The sequence below is a fragment of the Heliconius melpomene genome, chromosome 11, assembly GCF_056956725.1.
Source record: "Heliconius melpomene rosina isolate 202511_hmr_F chromosome 11, ASM5695672v1, whole genome shotgun sequence".
Lineage (NCBI taxonomy): Eukaryota > Metazoa > Arthropoda > Insecta > Lepidoptera > Nymphalidae > Heliconius > Heliconius melpomene.
The window spans coordinates 7,246,348-7,270,017 of record NC_140399.1 but is presented as its reverse complement, the minus strand read 5'-3'; the positions used below and the strand labels follow the sequence as shown (position 1 = coordinate 7,270,017).

The 23,670-nt window shown below is 29.3% G+C and overlaps 2 protein-coding genes across 3 annotated transcripts in view; one reads left to right on the top strand and one right to left on the bottom strand.

Annotated features, from left to right (window-relative positions):
* The first annotated feature begins 4,494 nt into the window (after positions 1-4,494).
* Positions 4,495-7,924, top strand: LOC146534656 (1-acyl-sn-glycerol-3-phosphate acyltransferase alpha-like). The gene is made up of 5 exons (XM_085193377.1): positions 4,495-4,749; positions 5,411-5,544; positions 6,387-6,568; positions 7,053-7,221; positions 7,349-7,924. Exons 1-5 carry the CDS (start codon positions 4,559-4,561, stop codon positions 7,531-7,533), a joined length of 861 nt encoding a protein of 286 aa, XP_085049503.1. The 5' UTR covers positions 4,495-4,558; the 3' UTR covers positions 7,534-7,924.
* Positions 7,925-18,995: 11,071 nt separating this feature from the next.
* GABA-B-R1 (gamma-aminobutyric acid type B receptor subunit 1) overlaps positions 18,996-23,670 on the bottom strand; it is a 160,992-nt gene continuing 156,317 nt past the window's right edge. For both annotated transcript variants that reach the window (XR_014878399.1, XM_085192452.1), the window contains exon 16: positions 18,996-23,034. Coding sequence is in view for 1 of the 2 variants with exons in the window: in XM_085192452.1 (XP_085048578.1) it covers positions 23,012-23,034 (23 nt within the window). In the remaining variant the exon portion in view is untranslated. The remainder of the gene's footprint in view (positions 23,035-23,670) is intronic.

The window sequence follows — 23,670 nt, the reverse complement described above, 5'->3', positions numbered from 1 at the left end:
CGACGCCGACGACGCACTATGGACAATGGTAGAACAACGGCAGATCAAAAGTCATTTTTTCAAAGTCGTCCCTGACGCACTATTTTTTTTTTAATTAATAGTATAAGAGTGGAACTTTAATGTTATGTATTATTTTTTCGTGAATTACATTTGGAATATATATTTATTCATCGTGAAAAATTGTCATTCGTGAGAATGTCTATTTCAGGTTGTTCACTTTGATGCTTTAAACATAATTTCCTTAAAAAAATGTGCAAGTAGGTATAAAGTGTTATATATTTTTGAAGAGCCCATAGTATGTAGATTTTAAAACAATTATTATATTGTGGATATCGTGACTATATTCTTATAAAAAATATTAATAATAAGTGAAGAGAAAAAAGGTACGTGTTTAAAGTTCATCGAGACTTTTAACAGTTACCGACGTCTCCTGACGCGTTATATTTGATATTGTTTTATAGTCCAGATATTCATAAATAACATTTATTAAAAATCAGCTGCAGAGACCTGCAGACTGAGAAGTTATCACGAAAACTGCGATACAAGTCAGGGGACACGAAAACTCTATCTATTGTAGTTTCTAATGTTTTACTATTTAATTGATTAGATTGCGGTAAATTTCCATTAAATTATTGTTATTTATTGATAAAAGGACGTTTTATCTTCATTTTGCACGCATTTTGCACAATCATTTATTAACACTACCCTCATTTATGAAATTATATGAAGAGTGAATTAATTTAAAAAAACTATTACAAATTAGTAATAAAATTACTAACAGACGTTTGATTATTAAGTGTTTTCACTAAATTTCAAAATGACGAATACTTTTAAGTGTTCCAAGCGTGAATTATTACTCCCATACATTGAAGGTGCAGGGTTTACGTTCAATAGGAGAAGAATCCTCTTTAAATTATTTGAGGTTCCTGGTAAAGATTTTATTGATTGAAGAATTACTTATAGGTCCCGACTGTTCATCCTAATAAACTATTGGGCTTGTTAATTTCTTTTCAGATTTATGCAGTCGGCGTGTATGTTTTTTAATAAATATTTTTTTATTTTTCAAATTTTTGTTAGGATTCATTATGGTAATGATAATCATGATATACCTTTTTGAAATCCTCGTGTTGAGCTCTTGAATTTGATACCCATATTGTGGTATTCGAAACCAAAAATTTTTTTTTCACTAAGTCCAATGGCGTCCCACAGCCGCCATGATTATTATTTTTTAACGTCACCTATCTAAGAACACTTGGGCTGCTAAAGCGAATATAACGATACCTCAATTATATAAATCCGTTCAGCGGTTCTGGAGATACAAGGTAATAAAGAATATTGCATACATACATACGTACATACATACATACAAAATACGCGGGAAAAACATAACCCTTTCTTAGCAGTCGGGAATAATAATAAACTAGTTTAATAATACATTTTTACTATTATTCCTTTAATTTTTACTATTATTTACTGAAAACTTTTCTTTTCATTATTTTTTTATATATATATTCTCCAATAAAAGTATAATATCTGAACATCACCTAACGCACTATTTTATACTCTATGCCTGTGCAAAAATTCAATTGTTTATCTTAACAAATAAAAAAGTTATCGATTTTTGATCTGATACAGTCCTCGATTTCCCATAGTGCGACGGCTCAAATATAAAAAGTTTTTAAATATATATAATAATATTTATTCTCTTTATATCTATATTATCTTTTTAATTTAAAATCATACTCGCCGCAATAAATTAAGAGTTTAATTTTATCAAATTCATGAGGTAAACCTTTAAAATGTTTTTAGAAGTCGTTTTTATTGTTTACCAGTATCACATGTATGTATGTAGGTAATGTTATTCTAAACAAGACATTATACAATCATCTATTTGACTTAACGACTTGATTATTCTGAAAGACTATTCTATTGTATAAGAAATTATTTAAAAAATTGCAGGACAATTTTAAATATGTATTACATAAGACTGTGATCCTGGGACGTGGACGTGTCCTTTAGATGTAAAATGGAAATTCCTGTGTTCCTTTTCTGTAGATTTCTAACCTATCTACATGTCTATTCTGTCTGTCATTCACTCAGAACGGAAAAGTTTGAGACAGAAAGTTTAATTTTAATTTTGTCTTATTAACTACAAATACTGTTGTTTTTTTTTTATTTCAATAGCATGTTTATTTTTAAGTCTTAATTAAAATGTGTATTATTTATTTATTACTTTTAATATTATGTTCATTAAATAAAATATTAATTTAATTCAATTTACTATTATTCGTTCTCAAAAATATTCACTTGAAATAAATTACAAAAAACAAATATGATAACAAAACAAAAAGTTAATTTAAAGAGAATAATTTAATTAATAAGAGATAAAGTCGAAGAATTGTTTAGATAAACTGTTTGCACGAAATCTGAGAGGTACATTTAATAAAAAAAATTGCAGAAATAAATAATTATCTATTAAGTATTTAATTTTGTTACAAACAAGGGATGATCCAATAATTTTATATTTATGTAATTTTATTTTCAAACTCAAAATATACTTTACTACGGCAGTAGTGGGAGTTTAAACCTCTTAGGGTCCCCCCCCCCCCCCCCCCTTGATTATTATTAAGACATTGTTATTTATGTTTATTAACAAATTACCGAAGCATAATTAATATTTTGTGTCTTCTGTTTATCTATGCCAACTAACTTTTTCTTAAGGTTGGTTGGTATGAAATATTTTCTGAAAAATAAATGTATGTTCGTTCTTTAACACGTTTATATAAAACCAGATAAATGCTGTGTGCGCTCCAGTGAGGCAAATGCTGCAGACAGCTAGCTCTATAAGTTGTGCCGTTTTATGATCGTGGATTAACTTAACGTGGAAAGCAGCCTACCGCAGCCTGCACAGCGACATATGAAAATACATATTTTTATATACATATGTAATGTATGCCTATTCTATATTTAGTAATATTAAAATGTTTTTTTCAAATTGTTATTGCATTTTTAATTTAATTGCAATGTAATTATTATATTTAAAAAAGAAAGAAGTTTATGGTTCTATGATATAATAAAAAAATATCTATTTATGCAAATGTCCGACAACTACAACAACAGAGTAATTATTTTAAAAAATATATTCATATTTTTTCATAATATTTACGACATTTTGATCTTTTGCGTATCATAGATGTTTGTATTTAATTAAATTTTTATTTTAACCTTTATAAGTGCTACTTGAAAATGTTTAATTATAACATTTTCCTCAATATTTCATGATGCAGGTAAAAACTTTTGAGGATTTGGAGTTTTTTCAATACAACCATTGAAAGAACTCCAAAGTTCGTAATATATCAACTCGCCATTCAAATAATAATGTTCTTTGGAACTTTCTTTCGTCAGATCCTCTTGGCTCCTGTTGAGTGTATCCATTATACTGGGATAATTTTTATTTCTTTAACTGTACCTGCTGTTATATACGCACGTGGTTATATAATTAATAAACATCACTTAACCAACAAAAATCTACTTATTATTGCTTAAAATTTTCAGGAAATAAAAATACATACAATATAAATCTGTATTAGTTCTCCATTTGATTAATATTTGCTTAGGACGTCTGTTCGGCGTCGATAAGAAAGTAATCATTCTTGGCGTCGTAGCTGCTTATTTTACAAGTCTGGCTGACTGAGTTCCATCTTAATCCAATTTCCTATTTAGAATCATTCTATTAAATATATATTTGATTGTTTTAAAATACCGTGTAACTTACAAAATTGATTTATAAAATAATATCTAAAGTAGACTAAATGGTATGATTTAATAGTTTCAGGTACATCATTCCCTCCCTGAAAATTAATTCTGTCAGTCTGTCTTTAATTTTCGATGTTTTAGTGTGCGTACTGCTTATAAAATTATTATTCGTATAAGATAGAGAAAATTGTAAAAAATTAATGATAAAAAACATTGAGGTAAGTATGTGTGAATAATGTGTTATTTCAAAATAATGTGTTTTTTATTTACAAGGTACCAAAACAGAAACTAGCTATATTAAACCTATTGCCTGTTTGTCTGTCTTTCTGTTTATCCGAACTATTTGATTGATTTTCATGGAACTAATATTAAAAGTTAGAGAGGATTGTGGGGCAATTTTTCTGTAGGCTATTTTTTATACTGAATTTCTGGCGGGGTTGGAATTTTCGCTAGGCTAGCTAAATAGATGTGATGTGAGACAATTCTTGTTTTTAAAATAATTAATCCCAAAAGACTTAAATTACGATTTACTAAGTGCATCGTAGTAGAGATAACCATACTAAAATAATTAATATTTTATGCTTAAATACACTTCGCTACTACGATAAATATTTGTATAGTTCAAGCGAAGCCGCGCGGGGGCGTTAGTTATTAATATATTATTTACGAGTAGGTACTACGGTTTTTTATGTAAGGTCACACACATCAATGTAAGAATTGTTTGAAAGGAAGTTTTGTTTGTATTTAGTATTGCAGAAACGAAATAGAAGTACAGTCGAGTTTTGTGTGTTAATTAAAAAAAATGTGGAATTTTTTATTTTATGTTTTCGTGCCTGCTAGTGCAATATATGTATGTAGGGATTTTTTTAAAAAATGTTTTAAATATTTAAGATTTCAATATAAGTTTTGGATATTTTATGCTTGGACGATGTGTTGGTGTTTAATTCTGTTACCATTTTTCTTGTTTCGACAAAAAAACCCTAGAAATGGAGCGTAAGTATGAAAATTATAAACAAATATATATTTCAATTTAATTAAATTTGTTTAATTGGAAGCCACTTTAAATCGTAGATTTATAGATTTTATCATTTTATGTTGACAGTCGATCGTATACTTTAATTATTTAATAAATTATAATCAGTACAGTATTAAACAAATAATGTAAGTTATAATTGTTGTTATAATAGTTATAATAAATAATAAAATAATAATATAATTCAGAGATTGTATTCACAACCGAATAACTTTCTTTTATGTATTTATTTCTTTTTATGACATTAAATCGATAGAGGCCGTAATGGCGCAAGAGTACAAACGTGTGACTGTTAACTCGACTGTTGTCGGGAAAATTAAATATTTAATATTTTCATTTCCTCGGTTTAGTAACGAGGCTGCGTTGATTTCCAATTTTTAAGACCCAATGCCACGAGAATTCGGCAGAAAATGGGAACGAGTGTCTTAACACGAGGCTCCCAGGTTCTCTCTGCCTGCCCTATTACGTGTGGGTAACTAAAAAATATATTTTATGGTTCATAGAAAATTACTTTTGATGGTTTAGTGGTATGTTTTTTTTTAAATTACAATGTATCGCCATATTGTGATTAAAAAAAACAAATTTATTACTAGGCCCTTATTTGAACAATTTATTTCTCAGTGTTGTATGTATGGGAATGAATTTAGTAACACACGTAATTGGCATAAAGTGGCATTTACGCAACGGTGGTGTTCTCTCCGAAGACAGAGGTGCTGTCATTGTGGGGAACCATCAGTCCTCTGTTGATATTTTAGGTAATCTTCTTAATATTCTTACATATTAATTTTTCTGTTTATTTTTAATATTTCCATATATGTATATATCAATAAATAACAAATATGGCGTAGGGGAACAATCGTGCTAATGTAATTACGATAGATTGGGAGTTTGATTCCTACATGAGGAAATGAAGAATAATATTTCAATGCCCCCAGATTTTGAAGGAAAGTGGGGACTGGAAATGTCTTAAAGGGAACGGAGTGTCTTAACACTAGGTTCCATCTGCCTACCCTGCTATGTGCGATAAAAAAGTAAAAAAATATGTACAAATGCAGGGTTTTAAATACTAGCTAGCAAGATAACTAGCAAGTGCTACTGCGTTTTGTTGAGAATTCGATTTCCACTCTGGGAAATAAATTATTTAATATTTTGTTTTCTCGTTCTGATTAAAACAAAGCGCGACGTTGGGTTCAATCAACCCAAGGTCACAAAAAATCGGCGAAAAAAGTGTAATTAGTTACTTAAATTAACATACATAACAAATTAAACAAATAATAAAAAAAAATATTAAGCTCTATTCGTTAAGTAACTGAATAATTATTTAAATCATGCAAAAGAAATTAGGAAAAATACTAATAAATTTGAACACGTCTAATTAGACGTGTTCAAAGATTAATTAAGATTAATTAAAGAGAGAAGAGAAGAGATTAACAAAGATTAATTAAATTATTAATTATTAATTATTAATTAATTAATTAATTAAGATTAATTAATCTTTTTTAATAATGTATTAGAAGCTCTCTCTCTCTTTATTAAAATATATATATATATATTCTTAATTTACTTCTGTTGTTTTATAATTAAAATCTGTTAACAGGCTTAAGTAATGTATGGAAAGTGGCGTCTAAATGCATTATTGTAAGTAAAAAGGCAATGATGTATATTTTTCCAAGTGGGTTGTGCATGTACTGGTGTGGTTCCATCTTCATTGACAGAAAAAATCCTAAAGATGCTTACAATCAATTAGAAACTAGCGCTGCAAAGGCTTTTAAAAATAAGGTAAGTTTTACTTCTTTATTATTTTATATCTCATTCAAGACGTAGGACGAATTTGGTTCCAGAAATGGTTCCAGGCTGTAAATTTCCATATAGCTATTTACTGTATTGTCTATTTCATCTAAAAGCAATTTTATATCATTTAGCTGATTTCGTTGTACCTATTACAGAGTTATTATATACGAGTAAGACCGTACTTATTTACTGTTTATCTATGATTATCTCAACAGCGTATTATTCGTATAATATCTATGTAATGTTTAAGTTATTATAAATAAAAACCGGTCAAATGCAAGTCGGACTCGCCTCCTGAGACTTTTGCACCAATTTCAGAATTCAACAGGAAGTATAGTAGTATGTGTCTTGGCAGACGAACAACAAAATGATTCTATGAGAGTTCCGTCTCTATGTTTTAATCTACTGAACCCTAAAAAAACTTACTTTAAAATAACAGCACGTTTAACAATTCTGCTATTTTCGTTTACAGATAAAAATATTTATTTTTCCTGAAGGCACGAGGAACAGCGATTTATCGAAATTTTTACCTTTCAAGAAAGGCGCCTTCGCTCTTGCAATATCCTCACAAGTACCAATTATACCTGTTGTATTTTCACCATATTATTTCATAAATAGTGAAAAACAAATTTTCAATAAAGGTAAGAACTTCATAAAATATATGTACTATTGCATTTATATAAAATTAAAATTTCTTAATTCTTCTTCTTCTTCTTCTTTTAATATTATTTATCTTATATAAATTACCACTTTATCTGTACTTTACAGGTAATATGATAATACAATGTTTAGAGCCAGTGCCAACTGAAGGCTTAACGATGGAAGATCTTCCAGAACTAATAGAACGTGTTCAAACAAAAATGAGCCGCACTTATAAAGAATTGTTAGTGGAAATTAAGGCCAGTTTGCCCCAAGATTATCCAATTACATTACCAGAAGCCAAAATCGATTAAATATTATAAACTAGATATATATGATTATTTTTAGTCGTGATTTATTTATGTATTTTTTATACAGACAAATGCAAAGGAAATCTTATTTTCTTTCATGTTTTTGAACTCTGGTTCCTTAAATGCTACATACATTAAAAATATTAAATAAAACACGTGTAATATAGATATCGTAAAGTAATTTAGTTTTAAACATATATATTTATCCCAATATTACGGGCTTAAGCTTAATTTCTTATAACATATACAAAATACGCCTCTGGCCATCCTGTGAAAGTTACGACGAGAGATATTTTTTTTATATATAGTCATGTCTGCCGTAGGTTATAAGTAACTGTGTTATATGTAGAAGTAATTTATTTTTATGTAGGCGAAATAAAAAAGAATATAAATATATTATCTTTTTCTCTATGAACTAATTAATGCCAATCCTCAATTAAAAGTAGATTTGAAACCATAAATTATCTTTTTTCAGCTTCATTCCGTATCCCACTTGTAACAGGGTAGGCTGTGGGCCTAAGTGATAAGACACTCCGCTAATACAATACAATACAATACAATACAATACACTAACACGTTAAAAAATACAAAAAAAATAATTAATAATTCTTGTTTCATCGAGACCTTGTTCAGTTTCAACACGTTTCAACGTTTGATTTTTTTTACTTGTTTTTACAATAATCGTACAACCAACAACCGTAACGTTTAATCCTGTTTTCTCATAGCCTTGTCCATACACGTGTAATGTTTAACGTCATTACTTATTAAAATGAATTCTCGTGATGTTTATTAATATAAATAGTAATTTATTTTTTATTTTAACCTGTATGTAAAAATATTTTTCGTATAAAAATATTATGTAGGTAATAAAGTGGACAATTTTAAATTTACTTAAGTAATAAATATCTGTCGTAAATCTTGCAAGTTTAAAATCAATATATTATATACAGGATGTAACTCAATCGACAGATCAACGGTAGCATAGGTAGGCCTATCCATTTTACCCTCACGTTAATGTAGTGGCTTTCATGGTTCAGTAAATATATGGATTTTTTTCTTATTTTTTAATAAAAAAAGTGTTATTGGACAAAATTCGCAAATACAGACCGACTGATGTGTCTGCGCTCGTAATTTCCTGAATATAGCTCACATAGATCTTCCATCACATATAAGAGTCAAAAAGTATCGATCTATAAAACTTGGCAATAAGATCGAAAAATAATTAAATTCGATCGAGTTGCATCCTGTATATAATATATTTGTATTGATTTTAACAGTTTAATATGAAGAGAATTATAAGAAACGCCATATCTCAGATACATAATTAAGAAGTATGTAAGTATACGTGATTCACAACAGGACGTGTTTTTAAGAAGTCTCTAGTTGAAGTCCTTGAACAACCTTGATTAAAGTAAACGTTAATAATTGTTTGTTAAATTTATTTATCTCTTTAGCTTTACGCTTTAACTCCCACCCCCATAGAAGAATCCAAGGCAATCTATCCTCCATTAAGAGAATTTCGGTTCCAATTTTCTAAATTTTAGAGGCATTGCGTGTTGAAAGACCGAACTCAACACCACGCTTCGCCTAACAAGACACCGAAAGAGCAGTGCGAGGAAATGAAAATATGAAAAATTTCACTTCATGAAAACTGATAAGAACCCAAAACCTGTCGCACATACTGCCTCTTAATTAACACTGATTTTTTTTTATAAAATCTGTTTTTACTCTATTTTGTATTTAACTATATTAAATATAGACAACGCATACACAAAGTACTAAGAGATATATATTTTTATATGTCGCTGTGTAGGCTGCGGTAAGCTGCTTTTCCCGTTAAGTTAATCCACGATCACATAGCAGCATAACTTCTATAACTTTTAGCTCTATAGCTAGCCATCTTCAGCAAATGGCTTCTTCGAGCATACATAGTATTTACCAGGATTTATGTAAATATTTCACTTGTTAAAGAATGAACGATAGAAGACAAAGAATATTAATTATTCTTCATTTTGTTGATAATAATAATAATTAACAATGTCTTATAATAATCAAGATCGAAGCAAATGGGGGTTAAAACCCCCCTAGTACTGCCTGAGTAAAGTAAATTTTGAGTTTCAAAATAAGTTTACATAAATATAAAATTATTGAATCATCCCTTATTAAATTTAAATACTTAATAAATAATTGTTTATTTTAGCATAATAAGTTAATTAAATGTACCTCTTAGATTTCGGGCAAACAGTTTGTCCAAACAGTTCTCGACTTCATCTCTTATTAAAAACATACTCTCTTTAAATTGGCTTTAGGTTTTGTATTCATATTTTTTAAAATTATTTATCCAATATTTTTTTTTGAGTACGTATAAACATTAACTTAAATTAAATGAATATAAAATGATAATAATGTTGAAATAAATAAATAAATAACATAAAATAATAATCCAAATGTATTACTAACGATTTATATATATTATAAGAATTCGAGAAATATGTTGTCTTTTAATGATATACAGGGTGGAAGAGGCAGCGCTTCTTTTATTGAAACTGCATATAGGGTAATATATTTCAAACCTACACCTAAGAAATTAATCAAGGTACCTCAACAGTTTGGACGTTGGATTTTTTTTTCATTTCACGATTTTTATCCATACCTGTATTTCGTGTGACGCACACATACGTGTGCGACGTTTCCGATTTGACAGGTAAGTGTGTGCGTGCCTATGTTATACTTTACAAATGGCGTTTTATTTTAAAACGATAATTTTATTATTTATTTTGTTTGAAAAAATAACTTTTTAATTTTTGGGAATTATTTTTTTTCCGAATTATATTAGGCTTTTATAGAGTAGTTAAAACTGTGGTTTCATTTAAAGTGGTGCTTACAATTCCAACCTGTATACGTACACAAATTTTTTATATTTATTTACATCATTTTAATCTTTTGCATGTCATACATGTTATTGTCGGATTTAATTAAAATTTTATTTGAAACTTGATAAGTGCAACTTGAAAATGTTTAATTATAACTTTTTCTCCCTTATTTCATGATGCAGGTAAAAAAGTTTTGAGGATACACTTTTTTTATAACCATTGAAAAAACTTCAAACTTCGTAATAGCGACGCGCCATCCAAATAATATCGTTCTTTGGAAATTTCTTCCGTGAAATTCTGTCACTGTAAAACTTTCTCTTAGCTTCACGGTGTATATATATAGAGCAGAGTAGGAACCTAATGTTAAGTCACTTTGTTCCCCAGTTTACACCCAATTTTAATGACATTGGATATCGAATGGGGAAACCCAATGTTACACTTTCAAAAATAAATGAAAATAATTTATTCCTCCGTTTGGGATCGAACCCACACTCTTCCCGCTTATAGGCAGACGTTATGCGACTGCGTCAGTGGCCAGGCCAGGCGTCAGTTTACTAGTATTTAACAAAGAAGTTTTAAGATTTAATTTATCGTATGAGCACATTCTCTATACGTCTTACGTACATATTGCCACTTGAAACCTCCGTATCAGCTTGCAATAAAGTTATTTTGTAGGGAAAGGTAGTATTTTACAGAGGAAAATAAAACTGGGAGTAATGATAAGAAGGCTTTTCTAAATAATTACCCCATTTCGATGACATCCTTGTGGTTGTGTATTATAATTCTACCCAATTGAAATTATATTAATTATATACTAGTCATCCGATCATGGTTTCGTTGGCTTAGATTTTACCTACCTATATAATAAGCATAAAATAAATAATATACATATATTTTTTTTATGCGATTAATTAAAACCGTATCAAAAACTTTTTTATTGTGTTAGTCCACCACTCGGGGGTAAGAAGTATTTTCATTACTCCGGCCTAGTAAGGATTTGGACCAATATTGGAGAACGAAGTGTCATGTTTGTGACACTAAAAAAAAATATAAAGAACTTGATATTATATTAAGAATATACACAAAATCTATTTACAATTATTTAAAATCTTTATGAAATAAAAACATATACAATATAAATCTGTATTAGTTCTCCATTTGATTAATATTTGTTTAGGACGTCTGTTCGGTGTCGATAAGAAAGCAATCATTCTTGGCGTCGTAGCTGGCTTATTTTACAAGTCTGGCTGACTGAGCTTCGATCTTAATCCAATTTCCTATTTAGAATCATTCTATTAAATATATATTTGAATGGCTTAAATTACTTTTTAATATAATTCCATTATATTATATATTCTTTATTTCATATATTTATTGGATACTGTAACCGAATAGCAGCAGAGGATTTTAAGTAAGTTCAATTTTCTTATATGGAAAAGTTGTCTTATAAAAAAAAATAGTTAGATGGTCAGCAGCAGGTACCAGGTAAAACAGTTTTCCAGAACACGCCATGATAAATACGATGAAGAAAGAACGCACAGCGATGAGATGTCTCTACGCAAAGCCCGTGTGCAGCCTGGTATTGTGCTCAATAGTATATTATGTCGAATATTCTTACTTTTCACCTTCATCGTATTCCAAAGAGTAGGTAGAGATGTCTTAGTGTCTAGTCACTCCCTTCTCCGTTTTCTGCCCGAATTCGAAACATTCTTCGTTTAAAAGAATTAATATTAGCGAATTTGTACTAATTGTGTCACAAATTCTTGAAGAACATTATAATGAAGCTTTCTAAACTATGTTAGTAAAGAAATTACTCTAATAAAGAATAAATAAATAGTAGTTAAATTGCTATTAACTTTTGATTCTAAGGGTGGCTTATCAAATAAGTCGTTAGCGGAGGGTTGGCGCGCTGTCAAGGTTTGCTCAACTGTTTGTTGCCCCTCTCAATAACATTAGTGGTGTATTTGCATAACGCTTCTAAGCGGTTAAAATTTCGAGTTTTTGACCTAATTTTCTCTGGATTTCTTTGAAATTTAGTTTAAGTTGTCGTTTACATTATATGGTAGAGAGCCCAGAATTTATTTTTTTTACGAATTCTTCGCTCTGTCAGCTATAAATGCCTCCAGAATTCGGAAAATGGGAAACGGAATGATTTAACATTAGGTCCCTTTTGCCTACCCCGCTTCATGCGGGATATAGCGTGAAGCTGATTGTTGTTGATTAAAGTAGATTATTATACATATGATTAAGATAATTAAATAATATCTGAAAGTAAATAAGTAAACACACAAACGTGTTATGTACTCTATAAATATTACATATTTGATGGGAAAATTTCATGCATGGAGAAACCTCAGCTAAACTTATATTGGAAAACCGGTTATTTATTCAGATGTCGGTTCCGCTTGCGCCGCGCCGGCAAAAAGAATATCTACATAATAACAACTCTTGACGTCATCGTCAGGTTTTTGTTAACTTTCCATACGATTTGCTTTTGTATTTTTTTTTACATTCGTTAATTATACGAAGAGCTACATTTAAAGTTGAATTTAAGTTTATTTAACTTTTAAATTAGTTTTAGTATTATAAATGTTGTTAAAATTTATATGGAATCCAAATTAAGCAAAGATTTTTAGACTTTTATCTAATAAATAACTATTAAGTAAATACATAAAAATAAGTTTCTTTATTTATAATTCTCTAGGTAATTATCGTATATAGTAATTTAGTTAGTAGTAGTAGGTTCGATGCCCACTTGGAGCAATGATAATATTCCAATTATTTACTTGTCCTCGCTCCGGTAGACAAAGTTCACTTCTCAACGACCAATGTCGCAAAAATTGGTCTGAAAGTGGAGGTCAGGATGTCTTAAAAATAGGTGCAAAGTCTTAGTAATTTATTTCCAGTTATTATCAGAATTTTTGAAGGTAGGTTAATAGAACATCGTGATAAGTTTTAAATTATATGTATATCTCATACATTTAATATAATTAATTATATATATCCAATTTTGAAAAATGTATTAAGTGCTGTTAGAGTAACATACTCGTATTTAAGATCTTCTTATATATAAAAGACATGTTACTTAAAATCTCAGCTCAATTTAGTCGAGTGAACAAAGAAACACTCTGAGGTCTTCTGAAACTTTAATATTTGCTTGGTGGTAGAATCGAGACTAGAATTCCAAAAGAGTATTACACATGAAGTTAAAGGAACTTTTAAAATTTCTTCTAAACTAGTCCTTATTGGTTCGCAATAAAACCCACATGATGGACAAACATACATAAATATTTATATGTTATATATCTATCTGGTTGGGCCTGACGAAAATAAACATTGCTGAACTTGGGTCCCTCGCAGTGGCCTTTGGAAATGAGACCTTCTATTGTTACTGGTGTCGAGACCGTTGTCAAATAACTGTGATTATCCTGCTTTTGCTGGTTTGGGTTTTCATTCTTATTTTTCTTTGGTGTCAGCGTGACATGTGATTTTTGGAAGTAAAACGAGGCTATTAATATGAGGAAAATTAACTCACATCTGGGATCTATCTTGACGTCCTCCATGTATTACTTGTTTAGTAGATATTTGAAAATTTCTCTATTTTTTATTTTAGAATAAAATTTAAAAAAGTAATAGTAAGCAAGCCTCTAATACAACCACTTTTAAAAATCTTTATAACACAGTCAAAACTAAACAACTACGAAAAAGTTTAAAAAAAAAACATGTAAATTAATAGAATATTTAAAATATATAAAAATTATTTGACTATTGTATGTAAATGTTGTATGTAAATACAATAGCCAAGGTACGAATTTGTTAAAGAACATTAAAAATAGCAAAAGAATGCTAACATATAAAAATAACAAAGTAGTAACTGTTAGATACAATAATAAATTAAACTAAAAACTTGATGCCTATTATAGTTCTTCACAGAGAATCAGACGTATATATATGAAGGGCAATAATTACTATTTGAATGTGGTTGTTAAAGTAAATTCAGTTTTAAATTTTATATGGAAACTAGCGACCCTCTTGCGGCTTCGCCCGCTTTTACTACTGGATTATTCATATAATATATGTTGTAATGTATTCATATTCATATAATGTATGTTTGCAAAGCACTTACGATAATGTGAAAATAATTAAACCCTAATGCAACCCGCATTTTCGTGGTTTCAATAAGGATTTTCCAATTGTTTTACACAGCAAGGATTTTTAGTAGGTACCGTAATTTTAAATCTGTGCTACTAATCTTTTGAAGTACTTATTAAAATATATTTAAATGACTATTTTTAGATAGTTAAATGACTATTTTTAAACGGAAGAAATTATAAACCAAAACCTACCTACTAATAACTACTACAAAAAATATGAATCCAAATATATCGCGCTTAAATAATACATTCAACTCCAATTATCCAATACGTGCAAACGCATCTAACACTTCGTTGCTATAGAGGCAGGCGGGTTTTTTTTCGAGCTTGTGGTTAATGCTGAAGAGGGTATTCTGTCCCTGATGAAAAGCAAGCACTACGTGGCTGTCTGTGAGGAAAATTAAATAGAATGCATCGGCCGGGAATCGAGCCCGGGCCGCCCGCGTGGCAGGCGGGCATTCTACCACTGAACCACCGATGCGTGTAAGGCAGGCGGGCGCGGCGGACGCATGGCGAGTGGCGAGCCGTTTCGCAGCAAGGATGTTTTGATATTATAACAACTTCTAAAGTACTTATTAAAATGAAAAACGGTAAAAGACAGTTTTGATCTACATTAAATGGCCAACGTAACTAATGTACTTATTTATATGCTGAGAGTAAGGGATAAGTAAAACTTGAGTAACATACAGCTGATGTGTCAATGGCGGGATGTGTCAACAATTAAATGCGTTTTTCTGTAAAACTATTTGCAATTTCGAAATATTGTAAAAAGCAAATTTTATCTTCGTTTAACGTAGAAAATTAATAAAGTATTTTAAAGGATAAGGATTAATACCATTATGGAAAAATATCCCTCACAATAAAAAATATATTGAAATTATTATTTTTAGACAGAAAAATGATCACTACACGTTATTCTTAAAAGATACGAATATAGAGCATATTCGTATCTTTCGCGGACTTTTTTGTAGATCTTATTAAGAGGAACAATACTCCAGTACATTTTTTTCATGTATTACTTACCATTAGAGCAACGCATGCGCGAAAGTGTCTCAACGGGTAGGACTTTATACACATTTATCGTATTTATGTTAATTTACATAAGAATGTACAAATAATAAACTATATATAAACCTTCTACGAAAAACACTCGACTTAATGGTGAAGACCGCATCAAAATCCGTTGGGTGGTTTAGAAGAAGAAGAGTTAGAAACAACAGACAGACACGAAAAGCGACTTTGTTTTATAAGATATAGGATTGTCTATTTGATATTTTTTTGCTTATAATATCAGTCAGTGTAGGTGTAGGAAATTTATGTGTAAACAAATTCAAATTAATTAATTACTTTCTAATGTATTAAATTAAGTCTCAAATACAAATTAATATCAATAAATAGAATAATTAAAATAGTTCTTTTATATAAAAAAAGACTTAGTAGAAATGTGTCTTTTCTAGATACTGTTTTATTGAACCCACTTCCAATGTATTTGAAATGTATGTTAACATACACACTATAGCAGAATCGATTACCGATATCATTACTGCAGTAATGTTATCAACAGTAATAAGTTAATTAGTCCACCACTATTTAACTAAACTAAATTATTTATCAGTTTGAGGTAAGCAGTTAAATCTTATTTGGGACTAAAATATGACATAAAATATACTGATAATAATTATTTAACATCCTTTGCAGTAATGCTGTAAATGAGTAAAAATAAAACAAAGCAAAGAATCATAAAATTCTATTTCTTTAAGTAAGCAGCTATATTTAAATTATTTCTCTCTTTTTTATATTATATTTTTATATCAGCAAAGTACCCTGGTAATAGGGACCCTGGGAACCTAGAGTTGAGATATTCATTATGACACTTCTGTTCTCCACTTTCTGGCGAATTCTTGAGGCATTGTATGTTGAGAGGCCGAAATCAATGTCGCGCTTTTCACCGTTTCCAGAGCGAGGATATATTCAATACTTTATTCCTCCGAATGGAAATTGAACCCACAACCATCGCGTTTACAATCGCAAGCTTGTGCTCCTGCGCTACCACGGGCTTATCTCATTAAATTGTATGAAATTATGAAAAATTTACAAAAATAAAAATAAACATAAAGGAAGAATTGATTAATATTAAAATGGTTTATTCATTTAATAAAACTGTGCTATGACACAAAATCCCTTCGTTTTTCGTTGTTTCATTAAAAATATACTCATTTTACAGCACCAACTCGATCCCACTTGAATTTTATCTCATTGAGATGTTTCAAATGTCAAATAAACCTTTTACGTTCATGTAATATTCAACAGGCATCTAAGAGGTATCTAAGAGGCATCTAAAGGGAACATCTAGGCTTAATTGTTATGCATGTAGCGATTATGGTCAACACTTATCTTCCGGCATTACGTTGTGACGGCATTTTAGGTTTTCTAACTCGAAATCGATTAAACGGGTGTGCAAAGGGTGAATTCGTATAAGTAGACTAGTATAGTTTTTTTTAAATATTGTTAAGATTTTATTTTATTATTTTTTATATGACAGAGTCAGAATGCGTTTGGTTAAAGGGTTCGGTTTTATTTGGAAAAATGTGTTTTTTTTTTAAATTCCATTATCAGTTACATAAAGGATAAAAGAGGGGTTTTCGAATAATAACTATGCAGACTGCTTCTCGGCAAACTTCAAAATGGAAATTTCGTGTGTTAATAAATAGTAAATACATTTAGTATTTTGTTATTTCTTTGAAGTAACGGTTTTTTAAATTATGATGTTTATTACAGAAACTAAATCTGATATTAAACTAGTCTGATAGCAAGTAACGACACATGTAATACAATCATGTAAAGGAAATTCTTTACATTATCTGTGGTTCTTTACATTTTCTATGGTTTTTTACATTATCTTAACACGCAATACCTCCCCCTAGCTACCCTGCCGTTTGCAGGATAAAGCGTGAAGATGTTTAAAAAATAAATTATATAATATAAAAATAAAATTAACAAATACAGCTATAAATATAATACCAATTTTCATTTACTAATATTGATATATAAAATTGAAAGGTTTCCTTAGCAACCTCATTTGATCCTTATAACATTCAAAGGCAAAATGATAATGCTCCAAAGCTTTCAAGATGTAAGAGGATGATACGACAAAATGAAATTTTATTATGCGCGAATCAACGTAATTTTCTCAAATTTGCAATTGTAATATCATTTCTAAGTTATGTCCATTAAAGGCTATTGAATAAAAAAGGCTTCTTTGAGAAAAAAAAATATTTGGCAGGTTCAGAAGAAGTAGTGGTTTTTTGAGCTTCACTAGTGTTGAGGCACGGAAGTGTCTTTTTACTAGTTTCCCAGGTCCCCTCTGCCTACCCTGCTATATGCGTGATATAGCGTGAAGCTGATTATTATTATAATTAATAACTACATATGTCTCGAGACATGTGGACATTTGATCGGACATTTGAACTCTTAGATTTGGTTGTATTTCTCGTTTACACAACATAAAAGGCATCTATCTCTTAGTCCATATAGGAAGGTCCATATAGTCTATAAAAAAAGGTTCCACGAAAAGTTAACTTATTTAGCTCACAAAATTGTGATTTTATGTATATTTTTGACACAAGGAGGCTTATTTCATTAGTGGGGCATCTATCATGATTTAACGTTTAATGTTTATGTCATTAATTTGTAAGAAAAGAAAGAAGAGAAATTGCATATAACATGGTTAGGGAAGTAACAGTGGAACATTCAGTTCTTCACTTTTAATTGGGAATCAAACTCATAATCATCGTTGGTACTTAGCAAATCATATCTTTTAAAATTATAACTAAAGAATTTCGTTAAAATTTAAAGTTAGCATTTTATTTAAAACACTCGCAAAATCACAGAGCGCATTCCAGTTTTTTGTTCAATTTTTATACGTCGTTAGCTTTAACATTTTTGGCAGAACACCTACACTAGATGAATTCAAAATTGTTAATTATTAAAAATATTCCAGTAATGAATTCTTTTGTAAATGAGATAAGAATTTAAAGGTAAAAATGCCTTTTGCGATGAGACACATTTGAATTCTGAGATTCACGTTCAAAGCATTTTTTTAGGAACCATCGAGGTTCAGAGGCACACGAGTGTGACAGTAATGCGACGGTTCTATTAGAAGTAGTATAGTATAGTAGTAGTAGTTCTATTCTATTAGTAGTAGTAGAATTCAGTGGAATGTGGAGAACGGCACTAGGTTCCCTTTGCCTACCCTGCTGTGTGCTGGATACACCGTGAACCTGTTCTTTTACTGCCGTTCTCATACTATGGGAAAAAATGCTATGAAAACGGAAAAAAACGGGATTTTGAATTGACGTGACATTTACGGGTGACGACTGTCACTTAATAGTTTTGTTATAGCTTCTAGTAAAAAGGAAAGGTTTGAATAAATAAAATATTTTATACATTTAGATCATTCAATGACTCTTTATTTACACAGTGGTGAAAATTACAACCAAACGTACAGATCACAGAAAAGTAAATAATTAATTTACAAAGCTAACTTATATAATTCTTTATGGGGTTCCAACTAGGACCCCAATAGTTGTATATAGACAGACATATACATATAAGCATGGTTTAAATTTTAACAAACAATATTATTATTAGGTAACAATAAAATTTAAAAAGAAAAACTAAAATATTATATACTTTAACATTTAAACTTATAATATAATAACAATAACAATGTTTAATTCTATGCAGTCAAATCTTTGACTAAGGCCAAGTTAAACAACACGATACATATTCTATAATTCATTTAAATTTAAACTATAAAGCTAAAACTACGAGGGTTGCGTTTTTTTTTTGTTATTTTTCTCTTCAAAATTACCAAATAGTAAAAATATTAAAAAATTATGTTCGTAAAACACCCATTTTGATAAACAGATAATTTTTCTTTTTTTCATATTATTTGATATAGACTATTGCCATTTTTCATAACTAAGTTTAGAATTCTGCCATAAAACAAAATTCACTATGGAATATAAAAATATTCGCAACAATTCTCAAGATGAACACGCTAAGAAACAAACATGTAAAATTAAATATAAATATTTTTTAATGATCTACACAATTTTTGATTTATAATTTTAACTATAACACCTTTACTATACATAAATAAAAAAAAAGTATTTTTTACCAAGTAATTTTAATTTAAAATACCTACATAATATTTTTAGTAAACAATAAGAACGCCAGTGTCAAAGTGGTTTAACTCTTAAAATTGTACAAGCATATTGTGAAATATATGTTTTTTAATATAATTATTAGTATATAATGTAAATATTTATACTAATTATATTTTTTGTCAATAGTTTTGTAGCTTAACGCTGTACCTATCCCGTATATAGAGGGGTAGGAGAATGAACCTGGGAACCTAAAAACTGACAATACTCAACGCCATATTGACATCAGATCGAAGAAATGAAAATATCTAATATTTTCATTTCTTCGAATAGAAATCGAACCCGTAACCTTTGGCGTTTATAGTCACACGCTGCCATTGTGTCACGACTGGCCTCAATTATATTATACTAGCGGACGCGCGCAGCTTCGCTTGCGTATTTAAGGGTGAATTCTAATAACCCATGAAACATGTGTTCAATGAAATATTTTTAAGAGTCTAAATTTCAAATTTTATAAGAATCGGTGGCGATTTAAAGATTTTTCCATACAAACTTTCAACCCCTTATTTGCACCCTTAGGGGGAGAATTCTAGAAAACGATGAAACACGTATTCAATTAAATACTTTTAAAAATCTAAATTTCAAATTTTATAAAAATCGGTGTCGATTTAATTTTTTTTCCATACAAACTTTGAACCCCTATTTCACCCCTTTAGGGTTAAAATTTTTCGAAATCCCGTCTTAGTGGATGTCCAGATTACGAAAGTAAACTTTTGTCCGAATTTCACGTTTCTACGCACAGCGGTTACGGCTGTGCGCGCGTCTTACCTCAGTCAGTGAGGACAAGTCCTTTTATATATATAGATTATGTAAATCAATCAATCAATCAATCAGCTTCACGATGTATCCCACACACAACAGGGTAAGGCAGAGGGAACCTAGTGTTAAGACACTCCGTTCCCCACTTTCGTTCTCTGTCGTTTTTTTAAAGTATATAAAAAAACTAAGGGGTAGAATAATTTTTAAAAAAAGGATAATTGAAAAAAATATCCTGTTAACCCACTTCCACACTGACAATGTTAATATTAAATTGACATTTCAACGATAAAGCGAAAACAAAAGACCTTCTAAGCTAATCTACGTCTAATATAGTAACTTTGTAACTTGACGTAATTGGCAGTGCTGTGAACTGTGATGTCTAAATTACTAAAACAGACATTTTATATCACTACAATAAAATGAAATACAGAATAACGGTACTCTATTATTTACATTTTTTTGGCATCTTTTATCACTTAGAGAGCCACATTAGGTTAACTGACATTATATTTTACATATTATTATGTAATAGTAATATGTCCACTAGTGTAAAAGAAAATTTTTACAGAGATTTTCGGTCAATGGAGCAGTTTTCTGTCATTTAGTGTATATATTAGACGTATTTCTGAGGCAGGGTGGTTTAACGCCTTCAAATATCTGTGTTTTAGCTTGTTTGAAATTTTCAGGCTATTAAACATATTTTAAGCACATCTTTCGTTATATTCGGCATAATAGTTTTTACAAAATAAGACTCGAATTTACGGAATAAAATCATATACATGATAAGTTTCATAAAATTATGAGCCTTTTCTTGATTTTTAAGGAAACTGTAATTTTTTATACTAATCTGCTGAAAACTTTTGTTTAAACGACACCTATAATGTATACAAAAAAAAACTGTTACAATACGTCAGTAATCGAATTTACTACCTCCTGTAGGAGTTAAATTGTTAGAAAGAGAAATATTCTATATAAATATTGTTTTTTCTTTATTATATTATGCAATATATGAGTAATTTATTATCTAGTGGACTTCCTGTTAATTGTGATATGTAACATCAAATTGAGTTAACAGTACTAATTTTAATTCCTTAAGTAAATTTGATTAATGAATTATTTTGTATTTTATTGGTGTTTTTCAATTCCATTATAAAAAAATGGTAATTTTGAAAATTATCATTCTACGAAAAAACGAAGCTTTGAGAAATTTGTATTTTCTGAAATATTATCAGTTGTTAGTATTTTTTTTAATTTAAAGTTTAATTAATTTATAATAGACAATCGACATTAAGTGCTATATATTTTGTTTGTATATTTTGAAAATAATAATTTAATCTGGACCTAATAACATATATTAAAATATTCTTCAACAAGAACTATAAAATGTAATAAATATTTGTTTTCTTTTATAAACAACTCATTTCGTATATTTTACATAAAATATATAAATAAGCAAAATAATGCCTTAACTTAATACTGAGCAATGATCGTTAATATACAACCAGATAGTAACACAATTATGAAATATCAGCTTCACGCTTTATCCCGCAAACAGCAGGATACGCAGAGGGAACCTAGTGTTAAGACATTCTATTCCCCGCTTTCCGTTGAATTATGAAATATCCAATAATATCTACATTAATTTTTTTATAATAACAGTCCTTAATATTTTTCTAACTGTACCTACTACATTAGTAAATAAATCTATTATATAAGAACACTTTTATTTCATATATTTAAGTATCATTTTCGTAAATGAAAATACTACGGCATTCATATTAAAGCGAGTGAAATTTTATTAACACACCATTTTACACTTTTGAATGAGATTTTCAATAATAATCATGAGAGGCATAAATGTAAAATTCTTTTTTATTAGAGTTGAACGTAATATACAACTATTTTTCATATATAAGATAATATTTTTTTAATATTTAATTGTTTTGTTCTTTTTTTGGATATAGAAATTATAACCTAACAAAAGATTTATTTTAAAGTCTACGAATTCTCACTTAAATATTAAGTAATTCCTTAAATATTAAATCTTCCACTGGGTCTGTTGGCTAAATAAAACTTAATTAAGACACGTACACGCCAAAATAGTATACATAATAATATATTTAGAAACAACAACAAAATTTTCACGCTGTATTCCACAGATAGAAGAGTAGGCAGTGGGAACCTAGTGTTAAGAATACACTATGTTCCCCTGAATTCTGGGGGCATTGCGTGTTAAATAGCGAAACTCAAGGGCTTTGCCTTACTACTAGAGCGAAGAAATCGAACCCATAACCTTTGGCCCTTGCCTCTATCTTCTGTTATATATCATTATATCAAATTCATTACGCTTAAGTGTAAAACAATGCGTGTTAATGATAAATACACACTTAATACATATTTTAATGAAACATTAAATAAACAATCATTACATCCAACAGTATAATTGATCGCAGAACGACGGCCGTGATTAAATCTGTTCGTCTTGAACATCTGTTGAAAGAAGAAAACATTAATGAAACATCTACATTATTTATGTCTTTAAACAACAGAAACAAAAGCATAAACAATAATTTTGTATTAAAAGCTACCAGCAAAATAAATAATAAAGCGGTATTCACCCTGAAAGCAGAAATATTAAGTATATTCATATTTTTACAAGCTCATTAAATAAAAGTATAATTTTGTATTGCAGTCTCCAATCGAAGCCAGTAAATCCATTTAAGTACAATCAGTAATATTCATGCAAGGAAATCTCGTTACACAGCTTATATCTTAATATCGCTAACTTTGAAAGAAATGTATGAAATATTTACATTTTACATTCGTATAAGTAATTTTCATATACAACAAAGTAGAGGAATGTGTCGTAAGTACGTTTAAATGTAGTAGCGATGCTTAGCGGTAGTGAGTTTCTAGTGAAACTGTTGCCAAGATTCTCGTCTTTTTATATACGAAATTGAAACATATTTGGGCCGCAAGGTATAATAACGATTCCAGAGAAATTTTTCCACAATTTTCAGCAGTATTTAATTTAATAAATACCACTTTAGTACGTTTTCACTAAAAACAGACACGTGTTTTATTAAATTGTATAACTGCAAAGTTAGTTAATTATGATTAATTATT